General features: G+C 40.2%; 1 protein-coding gene across 1 annotated transcript; it reads left to right on the top strand.

Moving 5' to 3' along the window:
* The first annotated feature begins 835 nt into the window (after positions 1–835).
* Positions 836–22,861, top strand: alx4a (ALX homeobox 4a). The gene is made up of 4 exons (XM_039796188.1): positions 836–1,240; positions 12,926–13,245; positions 17,282–17,410; positions 18,443–22,861. Exons 1-4 carry the CDS (start codon positions 889–891, stop codon positions 18,761–18,763), a joined length of 1,122 nt encoding a protein of 373 aa, XP_039652122.1. The 5' UTR covers positions 836–888; the 3' UTR covers positions 18,764–22,861.
* The last annotated feature ends 692 nt before the right edge of the window (positions 22,862–23,553 follow it).

Raw genomic sequence — 23,553 nt, 5'->3', positions numbered from 1 at the left:
AGCCTAGACGCCAATAAACATACTATTGTTGTAACATTATTACTAATAGCCTATCATTTGAGTCCACCTTTAATTTGGGTTTATCATACATGATATGTGTTACCCTTAAAGTTATTGGTTCTTCAAGTTTAAATCTGTTTAGTTCTAACTGTTTTCATACAAATATGGCTGAAATAAATAATGAGGATGCAAGTGACACTGCAATTCGTTCCAAGTGATAAATAGGACATTAAAAAGCTCTTCTAAACTAAATCCCAGTCGCATTCAGAAGCCACAGAGTTGGCTAAAGGAACACAATCGGCTGAGTATGGATGATTTGCCCTTGATGAACCATTGCGAATGAAGCGTGAAATTGTGCCCTCTCCGCCCCAGTGCCATCACTCATAGGCTATATTCATATCCAAATTGCATTAATGTCATGTGTTAAGCCCCCCGCCCCTATTTTGCAATTTTTTTTTCTTTTTTTCAGCTAATAAACGACCTAACTCGCTCATGTCATCAGTATAATCACTTGGGAGAGGTCTTGAAGCCAGGAGATCTGGGTCCCATCCTCTGAGGAAAGACGGGTTTGTGTAACTCTGCTCAAACCTGAGGGGGAGTTTGGTCAACGACAGTGGTTCCTGGAAAAGATCTGAATCGTTTTATAACCAAACCCAGCTGCGGTCTGGTGTGCGCTGCAGTATCTGCGTGCTTGTGTGTGTGTGTGTTTGTGTGTGTTCATCTGTATGAGGTAGAGGAAGAGGAGGGGGTGTCTGCGCTTCCCTTTCCAAAAAGAGAGAAAAAGAGAAAGAGACAGAGAGAGAGAGAGAGAGAGAGAGAGAGAGAGAGAGAGAGAAAGAGAGAGAGAGAGAAGTTTGGTCTTTTTCTCCCTTTCACTGTTTTTTAGGCATGAACGCCGAGACCTGCATTTCACACAGCGATATGACATCCATGGATTCATATTATAGCCCCTCTGCAGCGCAAGTTAGGGATCACCAGACGGACCACTTTAGGACATTCCCAGCCGCTGACACCAAATACAGCCCCACTGCCTTCCTGCCCAACAAAGGTCAGGCTTACGGAGAAAAGTCCCGGAGCCCCTTCCAGCAGGAGTGCCAGTCATTGGATGCCGCCGCAGCTGGGCAAGGCACTTTCAGCAAATACCACCTCTTCATGCAGAGGTCTTTTTGCAAAACACCCACCGAGGAGGGCAAACTGCACCAGGAGAGCGGACACAACGGAGCGCTCATCCCCTGTTATGGTGAGTGGAAAAAAAAACAACAACCAAATTTTAGGATGACTAAGTTACAGGCGTCCACTTGGCAAGGTGATGCGTCCCAAGACAAAAACACGAGCCCAGCATTACATTTTTAAAGCTGTTTTCATCATGAAAGCGAGGATTTGTCACGGAAATATGCAGCAGGCATGTTTTACAACAGCTAAAGTCACTTAAATCATTTCATGTCTTCAGTGTTTTCTCCCTGCAGTTGTGTGTCTGATAATTACCTATAGGCTACCTGTGCAGATCATTTTAACGTCACCGGCAGCGTCATCGCTCGTTACTCCATTTGTTCCCACAAAACTCGCAGATATAGCGTGAAGTTGTTTGGAAGTTTCGATCGCAATTAATGGCACATGAGGCGTAAACTGGCCACCATGGCTGTGACTGAGCGAGAGAGTCGTGCCGTGTTTGTTCCTAAATTGTCTCTTTACTGTTTAACTGATACAATCACACATACATTGGCTGCTACTTTGACGGGTTTGGGGCTTTTACAAAATCCTCTGTTTGGTTTTCTTCTTCGTTTCTGTAAGATGGGAGACCTAGGCTACTTCGTGCGTAAACCGCATCTCTCCAGCAGCAGCTCACAGCACAGCTCTCAGCTCGTAACGACAAGGCCCAGCAGTTATGTGCGTAACACAGTTAAGAAGAGGCATAATCTTCCCGACTATCAAATTGTCCCTTTGACCATCAAAATTAAATTAGGGCGCATTTAATGCGATAATCTGCATTACAATCCTTAATAGTGGAGCTGAGTCGGACAATTGAATTAACAGATTTTCAGATGGCACAAATAGTGAGCTCCAAACTGGTAATATTTTCATTGCATTGCTCTGCCTGATTGGCTCCAATTAGATGTAATTGCGTGGGGACGCTACTGTAATTGGTGAATGATGAGGGTGTAAATAAAACTTTGACCCTCGTTAGGCAGGCGGCCACTATGAAACAGCATAAATTCGTGTTTTTTGCATCACAAAAAAACATTTTCCCCCTAATCAGACACACACACACACACACACACACACACACACACACACACACACACACACCACACATGATAAAATATAATTAAAAAAAGTGCAACATCGAGATTTGTTATCTAAAAAGAGACGTCAAATGCTTTTGGTAAATTAAAACGTAGACAAACTGAATTAAACTGGTTTGCCCTCAACTACATCCCTGCCTGCTCACAAGGAATAAACACACACACACACACACACACACACACACACAAATGAAGACTAATATTTGATATCACGACAGTAAAAGTGGACGGTATTTGAACTTGAAGAGAATAAAGCGACAGAAATCAGGAGACAAACAAACAAAAAGCTCAAGCTGCTGTGTGTAAATGCTAAAGAGGAACAAGCATCATCATGTCTATGGTTTATTTTGGAGAAAAAGATCAAACACTGACACCTTTTTTTATAGAATTCTGCAAAAAAGCATGTATGCATCTATTGGTCAAATTTAGTTTTACGTTGAGTTGAAAACAGACGGTCTTTAGTTTTAGTTTTGAGGTTATGTCAATAGAAACATGATGGTCTTGAATAAAGTCACAAAGCCTGAGGACTCTCTCTCTCTTTCTCTCTCTCTCTCTCTCTCTCTCTCCCTCTCTCTCTTTCTCTCTTTGGATATAAGGTGTATAAAATGTGTTCTGGATCATCTGAAAATAATCCACTGAGCAGTATTGTTGTAAACGAGTGAAGCAAATATCGTCAAAACAATTATTTTGCTAAAGTGGCCTGTGTATGGAAGTTCAAAACCCCATTTTATAACTAGATAAAAACGGTAGATGTAAAAACTGCGAGCTGTGATTGCAATAATAATAATAATAATAATAATAATAATAATAATAATAATAATAATAATAATAATGGAAGGCCAACATCTTTTATTTGTCGCTTTTACGCATGAAGGCATCACTGCTTTTTCTTTGATTTACTCGAGCTGCCTGTCCATCTGTATTACACTGAAATGGTTAGTGGAAGTAGTTTAAGGATGTTTTGACAGTTTCTGGAAATCAGCCTGCAGAAAAAAGCCTTTATAGCTCCAAAATGTCAAGAACGGAGATCAGTCTTTTCAAAAGCTCAGCCTTTTTTTTATAATGGCTGTTAAGTTTTTATTACCTATTAACCTTGACATAGATCCGGTAAATCGAGACAAAATAAAAATGTTATATGACGTTGTAAATAAACCGCAGTTATTGCGAGTAAACGGCTATTTTAGTCCAAACTATGAAGAAAGACAGCAAGCAAATGAATTATATTTTTTTAAATATTAAAAACAAACAATCTCCTTTCGATTTCTAGTATTTTTAGGTTTTATTTTAAATAATTATTTTACGCTCAACCTGGAGATGGCCTATTAGAGCGTGTTTGCAGCAGATGCGAATGAAGGGATGACTTCATTTCATTTCCTTTATCGACTTTAAAAAAAAAAAGTTGTGTTAGTTTTTTCCCATGACGGGTTGGACTTTGAGAGTGAAATATATATATCAGCACAGATTGTCAGGTTCTCTCGCAAACCAGACACTCTTCTTTTAACAACACGGAGACTTAAATAAATATAATGACTTCACAGAATTCACAGCGAAGGAAGCAGGAAAAAACATCCGGGCGCTTATAGACAACAAGAGCTCTGACATTATTGCGAGTCAGATGTCTAACTTCTCTGATTGCCTTTATTTCCCATGCTCACGGTGACTCGGCCCTCAGAGACGAACCTAATTTAATTCCTCAGACTTGAAACAGGACAGTTTTTATATTTATTTATATTATCATATGCATACTTTTTAACATGTAAATTATATATTATGAGAGAGTCTTTATGATCGAAATTTGTTCCCACTGGTGTCTGTTTTCCTTGTGAATATCACAGACTGAAGATTATAGTTAACACATCTTTTTACTGACTTCTACAACACTAACTGGACATAAATTGAAAGCAGCAGTAAAATATGCTGAATTTACCAGCAGAGGATGAGAAAAATGATAAATGATTCCTGATGTGTTTATTGGAAAAACGATGGTCTATTTTACTCCCTGAGTCATTCCTTTAATCAAACCTGTATTTTACATAAAGGCATGCAGGGGTAATTTCAAGATGTCAGAGAATGATTTCGTTGTTATAATTTGTGGCATAAGTTCAGTCATATATTATAATTTTATAAGTTCAGTCAAAGGTGATGTGACCGTTCTCAGGGCTGTCTGAAGCTGTAACTGAGACATTTTTGGTTGATGGAAAACTGTCTAATAAACATTTACATACATTAGAGTCACTACCAACACAGTTACGTTGTTTCTACTCAACACATTGCCAATCATGTTGTTACATGAAATCAACAAAGCTGCTCTTGGAGCAAGGACAGGCTGAGAGCTGACAGCATCATGAAACTAAAAGAAAATGTGTGAGAAGTGGCGGACACTAGTGTGATTTAAAAAAGACTGTTTGTAGGCTTCCTTACAACAGCAGTAGAGGTACACGCCAAAAGCATCAAAAATAGGCAGACAAAATAAAAAATTTGTGTTTTGACCCTATCATTATAAAATTTAAAGTAGGGATTATGCAGAGTATTAGGCCTAATGCATATATATATATATAGATACATATATATATATTGGTATTAGCAGCATTTTAATGTTAATATAATAATGGGTAGTTCATAGCACCTCAACATATTTTCTGAGATAATCATATCTTTTGCATGTAAAATCTTAATCGGCAAAGTCACTAGTAAATACAGCAGTCAAATAAATGCAGAAAAGTAAAAAGTACAATATTTCTCTCTAAAACAGGGATCTTTAACAGGGGGTCCGGGACCCCTTAGGGGTCCTCAGAGTCAATGCAGGGGGCCTCCAAATTATTGTTCAAAAATTAAAAAGTCTTAACATGAATCCAAAATATTATTAGCAAATACAGTATAAATCCCAACTGCTAACTGGCCTATAGGTAAGGTAGTCACTAAGGTAGCCATCCACAGACAGTGTTCATCCTAAGAATTCACTGTGACTCATGTATGTATTAAAACATGATTTAAAAAAACATGTCAACAATTATTAAGCTATTTGAATAGTTTAGTATTCTATGCACTAAAAAGGTATGTGTAAAGGCTTTAGGCCGCCCTACACGTTATTGTAGGCCCAGTTTATTTTGCAACTGTATTCTATACAATATATGTAGTGGGGGGTCCCTGCTCTGTCTCTCTCTCAGTTTAGGGGTCCTTGGCTTAAAACACATTGAAGACCCCTGCTCTAAAATGTAGATTCAAGTGCAATGGAAATACTTAAGTTAAAGACATAACTTAAGTATACTGGCCACCAAGCAATGTCCATTTTACTGTAGCAATATATAAATTGTCAAACTGGACTTGTTGATTGAAAAAATAGGGCCCTGAGGATGATTCAATCAGTCAGTTCATAGTCTTAAAGCAGTCACCTACACGTCTTTGTGATCCTCCAGAGACAACACACTTCCTCTTTTGATGTGTCCGTGTCTTCCCTCAGTGTCTGAGGGCGCTGACCTTTAGCTCGGCTTTCCTGCCCTCGTCTGTTTGGAGAGCAGGACGAGTTCCCCTGAATGCACACAGCAGAGAAAATCCATTCGAAACCCCCTATTTAAAACTCTCTGGTGTCAAAGTCGTGCACATCACAACATTTGGAGTCCAGTTTAACATAGTAAACATTTAACCACACCAGTGAGACAAAGGATGTTGCTTTGTTGTTGCATGGGTGTTGAATTGTAGGCCTAATTATGGTAGGATCGTGCCATTTATCACTATTTTGTCTTTTACAGCCAATGATTATGCAGGGTAACAACATCTTTGCACCAATAACACACTGCTGGTGTAATTTGAAGACATTAAAGGCTGCAGCTTATTCTGGTTTAAACCATACAATTTGAGGCAAACTGCTGCCCTGCAAGTCTAAACATTTCACGACAGTTATCTCCAGTAGGACCAACATTCAGGTGTGATTGCAACAGCTTGTGAGATTTTGTCACTACGGTCTCGTGCCTTTTTGTTCCCTCACCATCTTTAACCCAGCACGAACCATTCCAGCTTCTCGTAATGGCCGTCTGCGTAGATTGGTTCGAGCAGGGAGTAATGGGAACCAGCCACGCAACCCAGACAACTGAGGCACACTTCAGCAAGTCAATGACATGAGTGGAGGTGACAAGGACTCAGGATCATTTTACCATTTAGCTTAAAGTTTGGCAGGGCAATTTACATTAGGCTCAGTTTGCATGGCCGAGTAAGAGCAGCAGGGCAAAAAGGCTCATGCAGTCCAGGACTTCCTTTGGTCTCTTTGTCACCGCTTCATGTAAAATGAACACTGATACACAACCAACCGTGGAGGACTGCATCACATCAGAGATTCTGTTCTTTTTTTAACCTGTTGTGTGTGTTCGTTATAGTAAGGTGACTTTTTTTTTTTTTACTGTGCTCACTTGCCTTTACAATTCTGTATTATATAGGCTGAATAATATTTTGTATGTTCTCAACAGTAATTGCCGACCTTTTTGAGGTCATACCTTATAGGTTTTTCAAGGTAAAAACTTGTATAGTCCTACTGCCTAATGTCGTTTTTTTGAGGGGGGAAAAAGGCTTAAATATTAAAGGTAACTCTTAGGTTGTTTTTTTTCAAAGTTAAATATTAACTGGCTTGACCACATAAATCAGGATTTCAACTACATTTCGATTTAAGGATTTTCATCAGCAGCAGCTATTTTTGCTTTCTTACTTTTATTATTTTGTAGAATATTTATGTGATACTGACAGCACCTGCTGTTTTTAATATGTAGTTTAATTGCACTGGTAGGCCTATGAAATATACTTTTTTTTTTACTTTTTTGTCTGTCTTAATATAACTTTACAAATCTACTGTATTTCCATGGTTGACAGATAGTCCTTAAACAAATGATCATTCAATATGATTTTGTTGGTGACTGAACAGTTGTATATCTGCCGTTACATACGGTAACTATAATTTCTTATCCATACCTATGAAGTTGTGATTCCAGTATTGTTGCAGGGCACATTGTTAGGATTGATGTCTTTTGGGGTTTTTGGAAGTTGAATCCTTGGTATAGGAAAAAGTGAGCGTGCAAGTTGTTACGTGAGTTTCCCAGCAAAGTAGTTTTTCATATTATGTGTGTGCACACAAAAATGTACTCCAGCGAGTTTTTGCAACTCGGATGGAATGTTCTCTTTCGATCAGACAACAAAAACATAGGATGAAGGAAATTCTGCTTTGCTCCAAAGTCTGAGAGAAACATTTGGAAGGGTGGGAGACACAGAGGGGGAGAGAGCGAGGAAGACAAAGAGTGCATAAGAGGTGATTTATCAGTCTTAGGCTTTATGGATGTTTTTTTTTCACAGTTTGTAAATTTTGCACAGCCTGCTGAGATGGAACACCACTCTACTCAGTCAGCAGAGTGATAGCTACCTATCACAGAAGAAAACCTTTTGTGAAGAAAAAAAAACCCCAAAGTTATTTGCTGATGCTTGAGGTTCTGTCTTTGAGTCACATCGACTGTTTCCAAATCACAGCAGTAGCGTCTGAGGCCGACGTGTGTGTGTGTGTGTGTGTGTGTGTATTGACAAAAAATGTTTTGATGAATGCACCTGACACCACACCAAGCAAGTATAGTGCTAAGCTATTCATAGTCGTGTTATTTGTACTTCCAAAAGAGACGAGGTTGGATTTCAACAACAGAGTCACAGAAACTTTGACTGCATCTTCAGCAATTTTAAGATCCTTTACCTAAAGAGGCTATAGTAGCTATTTTATTCTAACAATGTCCATTCATCCATCCATTGTTATCCGCTTATCTGGGGTCGGGTCGCGGGGGCAGCAGCTCCAGCAGGGGACCCCAAACTTCCCTTTCCCAAGCCACATTAGCTGTGCAGCCCACAACATTACTGATTTGGTTTACTCTCCCCAGGGGAGTAGCACAACATTTTAGACCCTGTATTCTCTATGGGCCCCTCCCCGCATCATGGCTATTCTTTCTAGTATATTTGTGGGCCCTGTATACTCAGTCCCTGCCCATGCTCTCACTGCTCTCATAATGTTGCTTTCTACCTGCTCTTCACCAAACCGCAGACAGACACAAAAGCATTCTCAGCAAATGTACTTAAAGTATCAAAACTAAGAGCACTATTTACCATAGGCAACAGAATGGGCCCTGTCAGTGTTATAACATTATACATTATTCTATTGGATTATTTCTAAAGATACATTGTGTAAGCAGCATTTTAATGTTGTAGCAGACTATAATGAAGCTACAGTTAACTAATTTGTATAGGCTAATTTAATCTAAACCAAAGAATCTGTCTTAATTAACTAATCATATGTTTACAATAAAAAAAATGTAATTAATTTTACATACAGTCTAGCATCTACAGCTGTCAGATAAACGTAGAGAAGTAAAAAAGTACAATATTTCTATCTGGAATGTTGTGGAGTAAAGAAATAAAGTAGCTTAAAAATCAAACAATCAAGAACAAGTAGAAGTACCTTAAAATTGTGCAGTACAGTACTTGAGTTAATGTACTTAGTTAAATTCCACCACTGATCTTCAGTTGGCTTGTCATTTGTGATGAGTCTCTTCATGTAGTCATAAAATAACTTGATAGATTTGGTGTATTTTTTCCTTGGCTTGATTGTCCAGCATAAGGCGTCAGTGTCTCAGCCAGCCTCTGTCTTTGCAGCCAAGCAAGACTTAAGAGTTATCCACTGTTCAAATCTTCATGTTAAATCCCAATAAATATCTTAAGTCAGTAAAACAAACCCCAGAAACACGTACAAATAAATACTTTGCTCACACATTTCCTTTCCTCTGTTCTCTGCACTTAGTTAGATAAACTGCACTTTCTCTTCCCATGTCCATCTCTTTTCTCTCTGCCGTTTACATTTCCCTCTGTTTCAGGCATTTCTTTCTTCAGTTTAAACAACATGTTGTTAATCTCTCCCAGTCGCCGTGTGGTGTGTAATTTATAGGGTTTCCTCTTAACACCGCGAGCTGACCCCAGTCATCCCAGTCAATAAAGAGGCAGTGAAGGTGCCCTGTCGCTTTACAGCCAGTTAAATTACACTTTGATGTTGCCCCCTCGTTTTCAACTGTGAATAATAGCTTTCTGACCCACAAGAGTGTCATTTTGGCACTGATGTCCACACCGGAAGTGCCACACAATGTTAAAAAGTTTTGAATCAATACTTAGTTTTAATGTGATATCAATTCCAACAGTGACATACTATGTTGTGTTACAAGTCAACCGTGGTGTGTGTGCATGTGGAAATTTAGACTTGTATACAAACTCCTGTGTTGTTCTGTAGTCAGGTGGAAATATTCACATGAGCTAAATGAACGCTCAGCTTGTTCTGAAGCACTTTCTATGTATTTCATTTCTGCATAACTTTCTGTGCCCACCACACAGAGCTGCAGACTCTGCTCTCTTCACTGCGACACAGTAATTGGAACAGATGCTGCCCGTTGGATCCACTGCAGTGAAAATAGAACATTCTGTGGTTGCAGCTCCAAACATTTTACATGGCATATTCATCTAAAAAGAAAAAGAAAAAGCCATTTTGGTTGGTCTGCTGTATTATTGTTAAGACATAATATGTGTTAAAGACAGTACATGCAGAAGTGCAGGTGTAAGCTGTCTTTTGTGTAATGGAAGAAAAAGCCATTTTTCATAGTCACTCCTTTCACAGAGATTATATCTCTTATAGGCATTGTTTGCAATAAGACTTTCCTATGTTCTTCATACATATGGTGTTCCCTGCAGGAGGGCCCACTGCCGTTCACCTTGGGCACTGTTGGAGAACCTCAAAGCTACAGCAGATCGTATGGATAACAAGCAGGAGATTGTCACAACATCCCGCTCCTGCCAAAAAAACATCAGTGACATTCGATATAAACAATGGCCTTTGATCAGCGAGAGGCCTCATGATCTCAAACAGCCTGACAGCTCTTGCCTTGTGGGGAATGTGGGTGCCAGCCACAGAAATATGATGAAATAACTAGAGAGTATTTATACTGGGATAAAACACATTTGCTCCCCTTAAAGCCTAACAGGATGTGTTAGTCATGGACAGCGAGGCAATGTTGCGGGCGTTAAAACCTCAGCGACCAAAACAGGGCTCCTCAGCCTATTTGGCAATAGGCTTCTGCATGCTCAGCTCACCTCAGTGAGGCTTCAGCTGGAGTGAAGTAAAACATAGGCAGTGTGCCATTACTAGGCAAAGCCAAAATGTGTTTGTAGCATTGCAAATCGAAAACTATCAAGTACTGAAGACTGGCATCAATTGCTTTCTAAAATTTGTAGTCTACTTCTTTATCTATTGATTGTACAGTTTTGCCTTGGAAAAGAAAACAGGGTTTAAAATATATATATATATATATATAGATTGTAAGTGTACAATCTACATATATATGTATATGTAATATTGCATTATATATATACACACACACACACACACACACACACACTGTTACATTGTGCAAAACAAAAGTGGGCCCTACATACCTGAATAAAATAAAATGTCAGTACAGCAAAATGCTGGGTCTCTGCATGCACACCTTAAAAGGGTCAAAGGGCAAAGCTCCCCAAAAGTATAGCCACAAACAAATATACACCTAAAAGTATGTGCAGAGAAGATAGATGGATGTTTGGTACATGCAAACCACGGATAAAACCATCCACAAATAAAACAATGTATTTGTAGTTTTAATCCTTATCTAATCCGACAACCTTTTGACCTTTTCAAACATCCTTGTGTCTACATCTTGGTACTATAATTCATCATTTATCCTATTAAGACTTGCACCATTGACAAAAGACGCACTTGAAAAATAACCTAATAACTTTTGTGCATGTGTCTTTGAGAAAGCTTGGAGGGAGTGTCTATGACAAGATATCCATTCACCTCACCTTGCAGCACATTGCCCAACATGGTTGTATGTATGTGTGTGTGTGTGTGTGTGTGTGTGTGTGTGTGTGTGTGTGTGGTCTTCTGTGCTGACTGAGTGCTAATAATTGCACTCAGAGCTTACATGAACGCACACACCTCCTGGTTCTAACCTGACAAATGTTTGGATGGGCAGATGAGCAGAGACGTCCTCGATCCTGAAAATAGCTTCACCCCCAGATGGTATCGAAGGAGCAGAAATGTGCAGAGCTGTAAGTCGCCACTAGACTGAGCCAGAGAGAAAGAGAAAGGGCTCACAGGCCTCATTAAGCAGCCCAAAACAAAACACTTTCAGCCATTACATCCTCCTCGATGTGGATGTGTATTAATCCAGTGATGTGTGTATAAACTGGATAGTTCAGCAGCAGGGCGAAAAGAGAGCCGCCAGCTTCAACAAGAACACTGGCAGACACACGGCTGTGGAAATTTATGATCAGAGAGCTGCCTGAGGTTTTACACTTAAAGCTGCAGTCATGAAGAAAGCAAGTGTGTGTGTGAACGAGAGAGAAAAAGAGAGCACAAAGATGGGGCTTTCTCTTTTATTGCATGGCTAGAAATTACTCCCCAGCAAATGAATTACAGTCAGACAGTCTTGCTTTCAGGTGTGTGTGTGGATGTGTGTGTATGTGTGTGTGTGTGTGTGTGTGTGTGTGTTTGTGTGTGAGTGCGTGCGTGCGTGCGTGTCTTTGAGCAGAGGGTGTGGGTGGTTGGTTTTACGCAGTAAAAAAGCTGAAACTTTCTGTCTCAAACTTCAGTCAGTTCAGTCTCAAATTTTGGAACAGGGTGTCTGTTCCCCAGCACATCACAGAATGATCTACGAACTACAACTGGATCCCGTAAGCAGCCAGTGATCCAGGCCATCCATTACACAGGCAGATATAGACAAACAAATAAATCAACACCGCGCGCCAAAAGATTTCACAACTGTCACAGAATTTCCTCACAAAGAGCGAGAAATTCCTTTGTTCCACCCTCAGACCCCATGAATTACTACGGCGATCCCACAAATAAATCACAAGTTATAAATACTATATACTGCCAGAGACATGCGACTGAATATTACACTTGAGTAGAAAAGAGGCTCAATAAAAAGTGTTTAAATCTGTTTGCTTTCTGAAGGTACGACCAAAAATTAGCAATGTTTGTCCCATGTGGCAATTAAAAAAATATATCTAATTTGTGAGAAAAAGGTGAAAAGACCACAATGTAAATATAATATTCCAATAGCAGTCACTTATACATTTTATGAATTAAAAGCAGCTGTATTTTCGAGATGTGCTAAAACACCATTTCCCAGAAGTTTTTTAGTGACAAAATGTTGCATTATGGATAGAAAGTATTGCAAAAAGCCAGTTTCAATATTGTGAGTGAGGCATCAAAACGAGGCAGTCGAGGATCTTTGAAGTCTCAATATTAACAGCTTTCCTTGCGTACTTTATTGTTTTATTCATCTGAAGAATCCGCACACATGGCTCAGATCAGTTGACTCTGCATTGCAGCCTAAATCTTGAAGAATAGCAGCAGAACATAACATGTTCATCTTTATTTTCACGTTCATCTTCAGTTAGAGGGTAACACATTCACAAACATCTGTTTTTACTTTATTCTTTCAATCCTAATAAAATTATAAAAAAACAAAAAAAACACATACAACTCTTTTAACAGTTCTCATCTCGTCCTGTCTCTGCAGTTAAAGACAGTTCAGGTCTGACAGATTCTGACTTGGCCCAGGACACCGACCCACCCAGCATGGATACCAGCTACCTGTCTGTGAAGGATCAAGGTGTGAAGGCAGCCTCTGATAGACCACCAGGCACAGACTTGTCAAGCCCTCTGGACAAGGGTGATGGCGGCGAAAGCAACAAGGGCAAGAAAAGGCGCAACCGCACGACCTTTACAAGCTACCAGCTGGAAGAGCTGGAGAAGGTTTTCCAGAAGACGCACTATCCTGATGTTTACGCCCGGGAGCAGCTGGCACTGAGGACTGACCTGACTGAAGCCCGTGTGCAGGTAATACAAGCACTCAACAACTGTGTTTTGGGTAATCTCATATGCAGCTATATAGGTAAAAAAAGTTACATTCACAAGAACATTGTCTTTCTATCAATAAAGTCAAAAAAGTCAAAAAAGAGCTATTTGTCACAGCAGAACAGAGGATGTTTTAACAACACAACCTCATGAATCCTTCAACATCTGCAGCTCTGCAGAGATAACGTCACTCACAGAACAACACGAGAGATTTATCTGGTAATGTGGGAGTTGAGGGGAGAGAGAGTGGGGGAGTGGGAGAGTGGGAGCTAACAGAGGCCAGGGGGCCCATGGGGCTGAGGTTGGAGCTGCCTGGGCCTCATATGTGCAGTTAAGGAGAGCAGACTTTCATCAGCATAAGAGGAGATTTGTTTGACTGTGCTGTTTGTTGATGGGATCGCCTGAGTGGCCCTTTTCTTTGTACCTCAGCTGTTTTGGTTTCCTGAATTTGCGAAGTTCAGTTCTACTGGTATTAGTTGAGCCTGACGCGTACAGCACCTCCCTGACTGAAAGCCTTCTAGTGACCTTCTGTCCTGATTTACATACAATCCTGTCGTGACTGTTGTAATGCATTCCAACACTGTTGAACGGAGAAAGAGACCTCCACCATTTATGTTCATGTGTGTGGTGTATGCGTGTGTTTACGTGTGCATGTACGTGTGCACCACCACGGACTACCAAAGCCCCTGGATTTTCTGTGTTTGTCTTTCATTAACATCCTGTTCAGACAGGAATGTGTCCCCGCTGTGGTGCTCAGGGTAGGTGTGAAACCCTTCCCATGAGCTTTGAGCAACTTAGTGATGGATATTTCAAGTCATATCTGAATTTTGAGCAATTTTTAGAAATATGACACATTCCAGTCTATGCTCAAACTAATGCAAAGATGTGGCCGGGTTGGTTCAGTGGGTAGAGCAGGCGCACATATATTTAGAGGTTTATGCCTCGACGCAGAGATCCAGGGTTCTACACCAACCTGTGACGATTTCCTGCATGTCTTCCCCCTCTCTCACCTGTCCTGTCCATTAAAGGCGGAAAAGCCCCACAAAATAATCTTAAAAAAATAAATAAAAACTAATGCAAAGATACAATATTTTGGCTAAATTTTTGCCGTGTGCCAGTGCCATACATGGGATGAAATAAGAGATAGATCGATTGAAAGCCATCTTTTACATGATTAGCTGGAACAGTGACCCGAAAAGCTTTGCAGTGAAACACAGGAAGTCTGTGCAGCCGCAGGGTTATAACTCAACCCTGAGGCTCTGAAGGTATGCCGCTCTGCTCTGCTGCTCATACTATCACAGACCTGCCTGCTTCAGATGGATGCAGCTTTACAGCCCTCGGCTCTCCCAGCGGCCCTCTTAAACACTCAAGTTAAAAAAAGATAAAAGACACGAGTTGCCTAGTCAGTCAAAGACCAGGGCTCTGTACTCTATTCAAGTCATTCACACGCAAAAGGACTCACAGCTCATGAATTCTGGGTCTGGAGTGAAAGAAATGTTCAGAAAAAAACTCTACTGCTCCTGAAAAGTTGATTTTAACTATTACATTTTTTTTTTTTTTTTTTTAAAGTTTGCCAGTAATAATTCTCAATTCTCATTGTCTGATGGTGCTCACGCAAAAAATCAAGGGACGTTCAGTTGAAAAACATTAGGGTCTGGACTTGTTTGCTTTTTCAGTCTCTGGGTTTCAAAGGGAGAAAGTAAGTTCAGATCAGAGTCATATGCACTACAGATACATGGGAAGGTTAGGGGTCAAGGGTCGGGGTTTCAACAACATCACATTTCTCAGATTTGCCATTCTGTTAGCCCAGAGAGCCGAGATAGCATCTGACATGTGGAGTTCACCGGGCAAACACAGGTGTCCATATGAGTTTATAGATCCAAACAGTTAACGGAAGATGAAACGGCAGGAATCAAAACCAATTAGGAAGGAGATGATGGTTTCTTCAAATAGGGGGTCAGTCCAACACATAAGCTAGGAGTCAATAAGACCATTTAAAAAAAAAACTGAATAAAATGCTTTGATATACTACTATTCTACTTTAAGTCAGGCTCCCAAAAAACATTTGTCAGATTTAGGAATTAAATTAGTAGATTAATTGATCAATCAACAAACAGGATAGAAATCAGCTACTATTTTGATAATCAATTAATCATTTAAGTCATTTTACAAGCAAGAATGCCAAATAGTCCCTCAGCTTCTTAATTGTGAGGATTTGCTGCTTTTATCTGTGATACTAAACAGAACATTTTACCGTTTTAAACTGTTAGTTGAACAAAACAAGAAATACGAAGACGTAACTTGAGCTTTCGGAAATTCTCATGGCCATGGGTTGGTACAATTAATCAATTAATCAAAAAAATAATCGTCAATTGAATCAGTAATTGAAACAATTGTTAGTTTCAGCCCTAGTCAGATTGACAGTTCAAATTTAAATTGCACCATATATATCTGCTTGTATCACTCCACTTGTGTCCTGCACTTACCTTTAACTGACATGGGAAATAAGAAATTATGTGGTAGAGGATTCCGGGGAAAATAGAGCAAACTTTTCAAAGATTTAATGAACAGCAACACTGGTCAGAGGTGTTTCCATGATATTATTAGTGCTTTGGGGGTGTTGGAAAACCGAAGCCAGGCTCAGCCTTGGATTTCTTTTTACTTTGGTATGGAAGCTGACATGAGTGACAGCAGAGGCGGGTTATCAATCCTCTGAGCCGGTCTCTCACTTCAAAGTGTTTTCAGCCCCATACAGCTCTCCTGCTGGGGCCAGTTTGGCATTTCTCTGCTCTCTCTCTCTCTGGGGCTGTAACATAAATAAAGCCTCATTGAAAGTCCACTAGCTACTTAAGCTGTCATGGTCTTTACCAATTACTGTCACAACGCAGTGTGTGCAACACAAAAATATGTTCTCCCTGTATAATAGCCAACAGACTCGGCACAAATCAGACAGTGAGCAGATGAGATCTGTTAGTGACACTAGAAACCAAACTAACACATTTTATTGTATAATAATCATGGAGCAACATTTATTTAGAGCATTTATTCCTGAGTGACAGTGCAGAGGAAGATGAATTTGTAAAGGAGAGAAAGATGATGTCCTCTCTGTGTGCTTCTTTAATTTAGGAGGAGACAGCATCTCTAAGCCAGGAGCTCTCGACCTCAGGAAATTAAAAAGGAAAATGCAAACAAACCCCAGTTATAATCTCATCTCACTTTTCAAGTTACCATATTGCCTCCTTAGATTTAAGAGCAAAGAGTGAATACATGAAATAAGAAAAAGTATATCAGGGAAGTCAAATATCTGTGCGATAATAAGTCCAGTCAGGGAGTGACAATCTGACAGAAGCGTTGTATAACGATCCTTTACATTTTGACATTTGAAGAAAAACATGTCAGGTTTAAAGCCCATCAGAGAATATTTAGATCACTTCCACACACTCTGATGGTAATTCAAACTCAATAACGCTTTCAGTAAACAAGTGTCAGATTTACTGTAGATGTCAAAGATGATTATAGGAAACATTAGTCATGAGAAAAAGCACCGCTATGTCAGACAACAAATAGGCAAAGGTGAGAGGGACGAGATCTGTTTACATTTTGTTTTAAAGTACCTCAGTGAAGTGAAGGCTGCAGCACACTGTTTACAAAGACTATTACCCCCCTTTTTTCCTTTACAATTCCCAGTTTCTTTACTCCTTCAGCTCAGCCTACACAGACTTAAGCTTGAGGTGCTGCAGATATCATGTTGCATATTTAGCCTTTCAGTTCTGCATGGGATCATTTTAAAGGGAAACTTAGATTTGCATCTATAGAAAAGTATTTCTTTCAGATTTGGGGGAAACTTTCTGTTAAAGAGTATAAGGCACTACACTCCTTCCCTTTTTTTAAACCTCACCTTGACTAAAGACCAAGGCTGGATACTTAAATGAAAGTAAAGATCCCTTGTTCTCTTAGACAAAAAAAAACACTAACGATCCTGCCAGTTTTATGACATTCAGACATTTTCTCTTTGCAGGTGTGGTTTCAGAACCGAAGAGCAAAATGGAGGAAACGGGAGCGTTTTGGTCAGATGCAGCAGGTCAGAACACATTTCTCAACAGCTTACGAGCTGCCTCTTCTGACGCGTCCTGAGAACTACGCACAGGTACAGAATGAGTACTTCAATGCAGGTTTGACATAGTTTAGCCCATTAAGTCGAAATCATATATTTGGAGACAAAGTCTTCTACAGTTTTTACATTTTTACTTTGATTTCTGTCTTCCCAATTTCAGTCATTTCTACTTGCAGACTGGAAACTTGCTTAAGTTCATTGCACAACATTTTAATAGCCTTCAGTTATGTGTAATAAAGCACACTATAAGCTATAAAACAAAAATGATTACATTTTGGGAAATCAACTTATTTACTTTCTGGCTGAGAGTTACTTGAGAAGATCGATGTGCGCACTCTAAATAGCAAAAGTCAGCAGGCAGTTAGCTTAGCATAAAGACCAAAAACAGGGGGAAACAGCTAGCCTGGTTCTGTCCAAAAGTAACAAAATCTGCCTACGATTACCTCTAAAGCTCACTAATTAACAAGTTATACCTTTTTTTTTACAAGTGTAAAAAAGACTATTTGTGTTTTTTCTGAAGTTACGCGTTGAAACTATTTTTCAGCCGGGCACAGCAACTTCCTGGAGTCTTTGCTGGTTGCCTGACAACTGTCCTTTAACTCTCACGAAGAAACCGAATAACCGTATATCCCAAAAGTCGAACCTGTCCTTAACATTTCTTGTTTTCTTATTGTTTGCCTTTCGTATTGGATTTTCCAACAACTTATATAACTATCACTAATATGCAAATACTTTACGCCAGCTGTTTTTGAATGCACCAATAAGGAAGGTTTTTGTTTCTGCTCATAACCGCATTACCATGCAACAATAATGTAACTAGGACAAAAACATTAAGGTGAGTAAATGCTCACTGGCATGGATTGTCCATCTAAAGCAAAGACTCCACTCGTATTTTCCTTCCGTACAGAAACCAAATAGAGGCAGGAAATCAATCAGAAAATATGGGTTATTGCCTATAGTAATATAAATTATACATAAATTGTAGTTAATGGGCTAAACAGTCAGTTGGATTGATGCCACAGTTCTGTCATTCTTTAACAATGTTCATTTTTATCAATATTTCAGATTCAGAACCCCTCTTGGATCGGTGGCAGCAGCGCAGCATCTCCTGTGCCGGGCTGCGTTGTGCCCTGCGATACTGTGACCCCCTGTATGACACCTCACCCCCACTCTGCCAGCGGGATGTCTGATTTTCTGGGAATGCCGAGTCCTGGAGGTCATGTGGGACAGGCTCACATGGGCAGCCTGTTTGGAGGGCCTCATGGTATGGCTACAGGCATCAACACGTACGATCTAAACATGGACCCTGATCGCAAGTCCTCCAGTATCGCCGCTTTGCGCATGAAAGCCAAAGAGCACAGTGCAGCCATATCTTGGGCCACATGATGTGCTGATAGCTGCAGGACGGGGGGACCTCTTTGACCCCTGAGATGTCTACCCAAACCCAGCATGGGGTGAGGGGGCACTATAATCGAAAACTCTAAAAGGCAACAGTGACTACCTTCATAAATGTTGCAATAAAATAATTATTCAAATACAAGGACGGGCGATTACTGCAAGAGAGAACAAGATTTGGCAAGATAAGTGGCGTGGCACTGCCATGTTTCTCAACCCCTCTGGTGGAAAAAAGCAACCACAGTGTGTGGAAAGCCTGGTGGGAGGGGATGCTGTACTGTATAACAGGAGTTGTATTGTAGTTCAGATGATAGGCTAAGGAAAATGTTCGGAAAATAATTTCACATAAATCCATGCACTTATTTGCTAAAATACAGGAAATTGTGTTTGTACAGTGCTCTCAGCGTCATTGTAGTTCTCTTTTCAGGTGCTGTTTTATTCTTACCTTATTATTTAAATTGTGAGTGCTATTGTTTTGTTTTTTTTCTTCCTCCAGTCATTTTGTTACTGGTTTTGTTTTGAAAAATAGTTCAGCAAGCATCCTTAAAAAAAACTGAAATTATAATTTCGCTGTTTCATGAAATGTTCATATTATTCTAAGGCAATCTTAATCAGCATTAGCACATGCAGAAGTGTGTAACTTCAGTCACACTGTATGATAGTGCTACAGAAAACTTTCTATATCCAGCATATCTGTCACATTATGAAGCTTCTCAGATTCAATGCAAACATCTCAGTTATAAAAAAAATGTGGAAGTGGCTCCAGCCTTGAGCATTTAAAAGTCAAACAGATTCAATTTGGTTTGTTTTAGTGTGGTCAGGGTGAGAGATCCACCTGCCGCACTGACTCAGCCTGCTGATGGCCAGAGAAAGGAAGGGATGGAGGAGGAAGTGGTGTGTGGGAGAATGAGAGGGGCACAGCAGGCCTGCTGCTCTCAGGGCTGAAGAGCCTGGGAGCGCCAGCCTCCAAACAGAGCCAGCTCTGTTTTAAGGAGGACAGACTTCTAAGTGGACATGACTGCCCTTGCATTTCCAGTCTCAGGAGTTTCAGAGAGAGAAGTGCCTACTAGTCAGTCAATCTGCCAGAAATAACACCGAAACCAGCAGCAGGCACCTTTAAACAAGAGGAGGCTGAGGGAGATTACACAGAGTGTGTTGACACTTTTAAACACTGAAAGGATGTCAGTCTTCAACAGCCTTTTCTGGACTTTAACACAGTAGTGATTGGCTGTCATGGCCAACAGGTAAATGGTCATGAAGCAGTTCTGGCATAAGCGTTATTGTATTTCTTGCTCTTTTTTTGTCTTTATTTCTGTCAAATCAAAACAAAGGAAGCCATCGACCAGATTAGTGCAGTTGCCTCTGTCGTCTTCAGTAAGATTTTGACTACAGTCAGTTGGATGTTGCACCTTGGACGACTCAGCACAGGCTTGAGTATTACAAATCAGCTTCATCCTCCATCTTAAGACACGCTAAAGTCATATTTTATCACACAAAAAACATGCTTCTGTTCATCACATATACATCTAACATTTCTCTAAATAATGTTGGGTGATGATATTCAATTTTAGCGAATGAGGCAACAGAAAGAGGCAAGAGGATTTCTATGGAAATTAGCTGAGGTAGAAGCAAAGCCTCATCATCAACCAGGCACAGTGGGCAACTGACCCAAGGCCCCAAACTCTCAGATTCACTGCCAATTGTTTTTTTGGTAATTTGATTACTTACTAATTTGTTTGTGATTTTGCATCGCTAAAGTGCAATAACAACAGGGTCCCGCATTATTATTTACTGTAATCTTGTGGCCTTATCTTGTAAAGGAGCCGTGTGTCAAAATCTAGTTCTAAAATTTTTATTATTTTTTTATTTATATTGTTTTAAAAGTGGTGTATAATCCTAAATAAAGAGGTGTTTAATCAAATAACTGTACAACAATCTAATTGGCATACAGAAACCCTGTGACCAGGTAGTCTGTGAAGGTTCTTTGTCATCCATGTCACAGTTATCCAAGGATGGGTTAAAACCAAGAGCAACTGGACTTTGGAGGTCCTTCGAAGACGTTTCGCCTCTTATGAGGGACGAAACGTTTTTGAAGCACCTTTAACAAAGTCCAGTTGCTATTGATTTTAACCCTTCCTTGGATAACTGGGATCAGGTAGTGTTCCAGTATACGTGTACTGGTTGGCTGCTCTTAAGTGGGATGTTTGCACTGTCCTTTAGGAGAACTTGTAGACAACATGGGCCCGACAGATATGGTTAACCTCAAACAGGTTTATCTGGCCATGGTAGATGTGTAAAAAATGTGTAGAGTAGCAGAAGAATCAGTGATAGTCATTGTGTCATGTAGTGTCCCAAAGTGTCAGTATGGAAAATGCAAGTGTGAAGTTTGAGCCCAACCTCATTAGTTTTTTTTGGCAAAATGTGTTTTAGTAAAACCACTAATGTGTCAGGATAAAGCACCGTAGAGAATCGCGTTCCCTGTCTCCACTCTGGTTACAGCCTTTACTCCCTGTTTACTTCTATCTCGGCTTGGAACAATATGTCTTTGTTTGTGTCTGTCTGTGGAAAGAATAGAGGAGGGGGCCAGCCAGAGAGGAGCCCCATATCTATGAGCCTAAATCATATCCATGTCCTCATATCATTCAAATAATAAAATCATAAACCTTGCTTTTCCCCTGGCCTCATCCAGTGACAGAAATAGCGGATGAGGTTATGCTCCTTTGTTAGAAAGGCCTGATTTAAGCAAAACAAAGGGTTTCAAGCAACCTGATACCTTGTAGTCACCTTCAGGCCAAGCAACCATAGCTAATTCTCTAAACTGAACCACATTCAACGTCCATCTGGGCAGGTAAAAGAAGTGGGGTGCAGGCTATAATCTGTCAGCATAACAGCTCACCCAAGAATCCCAGAAATGACATATAGTTCTACTCTCCAACCCAGAGCCAAGGTATATGCATAATCCTGACTATAGCGTACATATCTCTTAAACAGAGAGGGTGTCCTTGCAAATGTGGACATAGGGCCCCCTTTGCTCTAGCTGTGGGGTTGGACGGAGGGCGAGCCGCGAGGGCGTCTGCTGTGTTCCGGTGTTCTGGGAAAAGGACAGTGCACACAGCTGCGCTCAGGGGGTAAATGCAAAACAAACATGCCTCACACATGCTTCCCCCTCAGCTGTCATGGCTCTGCTTTCAAAGATTCTCCCCCCTCCTTAATACACACATACACACTGCTCTGTGCCTCTCCCTTTGCTCACTTCCACTATGTCCACTGGCTCAAAGCTGCGGCCCCTCTTTCGCAGGGTCCGAGGCACAGCCGCACGCCCAACCTGGGAAGGCTTATTAATTAACACTGAGCCATTTGGAGGCTGTAGACTGCAGTATTGTGTGTCAGGATAGACAGGGCCGTCTGTCTTCTGGTTGGTTTAATGTAGACCGTTTCTCTGCACAGTGCGCACAGACATACTGGCATTCAGTAGCTCAGGTTTACACAATACATACTCACTGGTTTCCCTCTTCTGTGTATTTAAGCTGCATTATTCTTGGACTGAAACATCTCCAGTGATGTCGTCCTCCACTAGGAGCCACAGACACTCTTGATCTACTTCTAATTACATAAGGACTGTTAATGCGAGATTAGAGTAAAAGCCTCTCCCTCCTGTATGCTGCATAACTACATCCCTGAGTGATGAAATCATCATCCAATTTTCTCATTTTCTAATACTACTGAAGTCAGGCAATCAGTATAGGAGTAAATATATGATAAATATGTGTGCCGTTGTGTGCATGCAAAATGGATTGGAATGAGGTGTTGTAAACTCTTGGAAACGTTACTTAATTAGATGTTATGTTTTATTTTGTGAGAATGTTTATCGAGTATTTGAGTGTATCACTTTTTTTCATTTGGTGTTAAAATTGTATTTCCAGAGTTGTTTGAACATTACTTTCCTCTTGATATGTAATTCTTAAGAGTTTCAAAGTTGTTTTTTTTCTCAAAGTTTTTGTGGCTTTAAGCTGTCTTTTGAAATGAGTGTATGAATTTACTCATGCTTGTGTTCTTTTTTGTGTGATTAAAGTACAATAAGTTATTGCACTTCTCTTCAGAATCAGTATATGTCATTCCATTTGTTATAAAAAGTACTGCATGCTTGACAAGTTAAAAAAACAGCAAAGACAGTGTATACAGGGTAGACAGTAATGCTGGTTCCCTCTAGCTGTTACCCCCACAGTACAGAAAAATATCAAGATAACTATTTTCCTCTTAGTAATAAAAATCACTCAAGTCACTCTCAGTTTACAGAAAAGGCTTTCAAGTCATCAGCTAAAGATACTGGTTGGACACAACTTGTGAATACGTTGCCTGCTGTTGTAAAAAAACCAATGAATTTGCAGTGTCTTATTGCATTGCACCACCCTGCCAAAATATTGTGTCATCATTTAGTCACATACTGAAATCCCCATGCATTTCAGTCTCTTTGAAGGGACACGAGTGCTGAAATGAGATCGCACAACCCGCAAGAGTATCACAGTAATTGAAGTTGACAAAAATATGAACTGCGCCCTTTTGAACTGCTGACATTGAACAGTGTGGATTAGGCAGCGTATATTAACAACAGGTGACGGGCTGCAGAGAACAGTGGATCGTCCGTGTCACGGAGGACACGGACATGGACAAGGACACACACTAGGGCTGCTCGATTATGGATAAAAACATAATCACGATTATTTCGGTCAATATTGAAATCACGATAATTTGACACGATCGTTAACTTCTGGAAAGATGTT

This window comes from Perca fluviatilis, chromosome 3, assembly GCF_010015445.1.
Source record: "Perca fluviatilis chromosome 3, GENO_Pfluv_1.0, whole genome shotgun sequence".
NCBI classification, from domain to species: domain Eukaryota; kingdom Metazoa; phylum Chordata; class Actinopteri; order Perciformes; family Percidae; genus Perca; species Perca fluviatilis.
Note: the sequence above shows the minus strand (reverse complement) of the source record. Positions and strands in the feature narration are given on the sequence as shown.

Bases quoted from the DNA above. Each gene is read 5' to 3' on its own strand.
- alx4a (XM_039796188.1), top strand. From the start codon at position 889: ATGAACGCCGAGACCTGCATTTCACACAGCGATATGACATCCATGGAT. The intron at 1,241-12,925 runs GTGAGTGGAAAA...CTGTCTCTGCAG, and splicing joins AGCGCTCATCCCCTGTTATG to TTAAAGACAGTTCAGGTCTG. The intron at 13,246-17,281 runs GTAATACAAGCA...TTCTCTTTGCAG, and splicing joins TGACTGAAGCCCGTGTGCAG to GTGTGGTTTCAGAACCGAAG.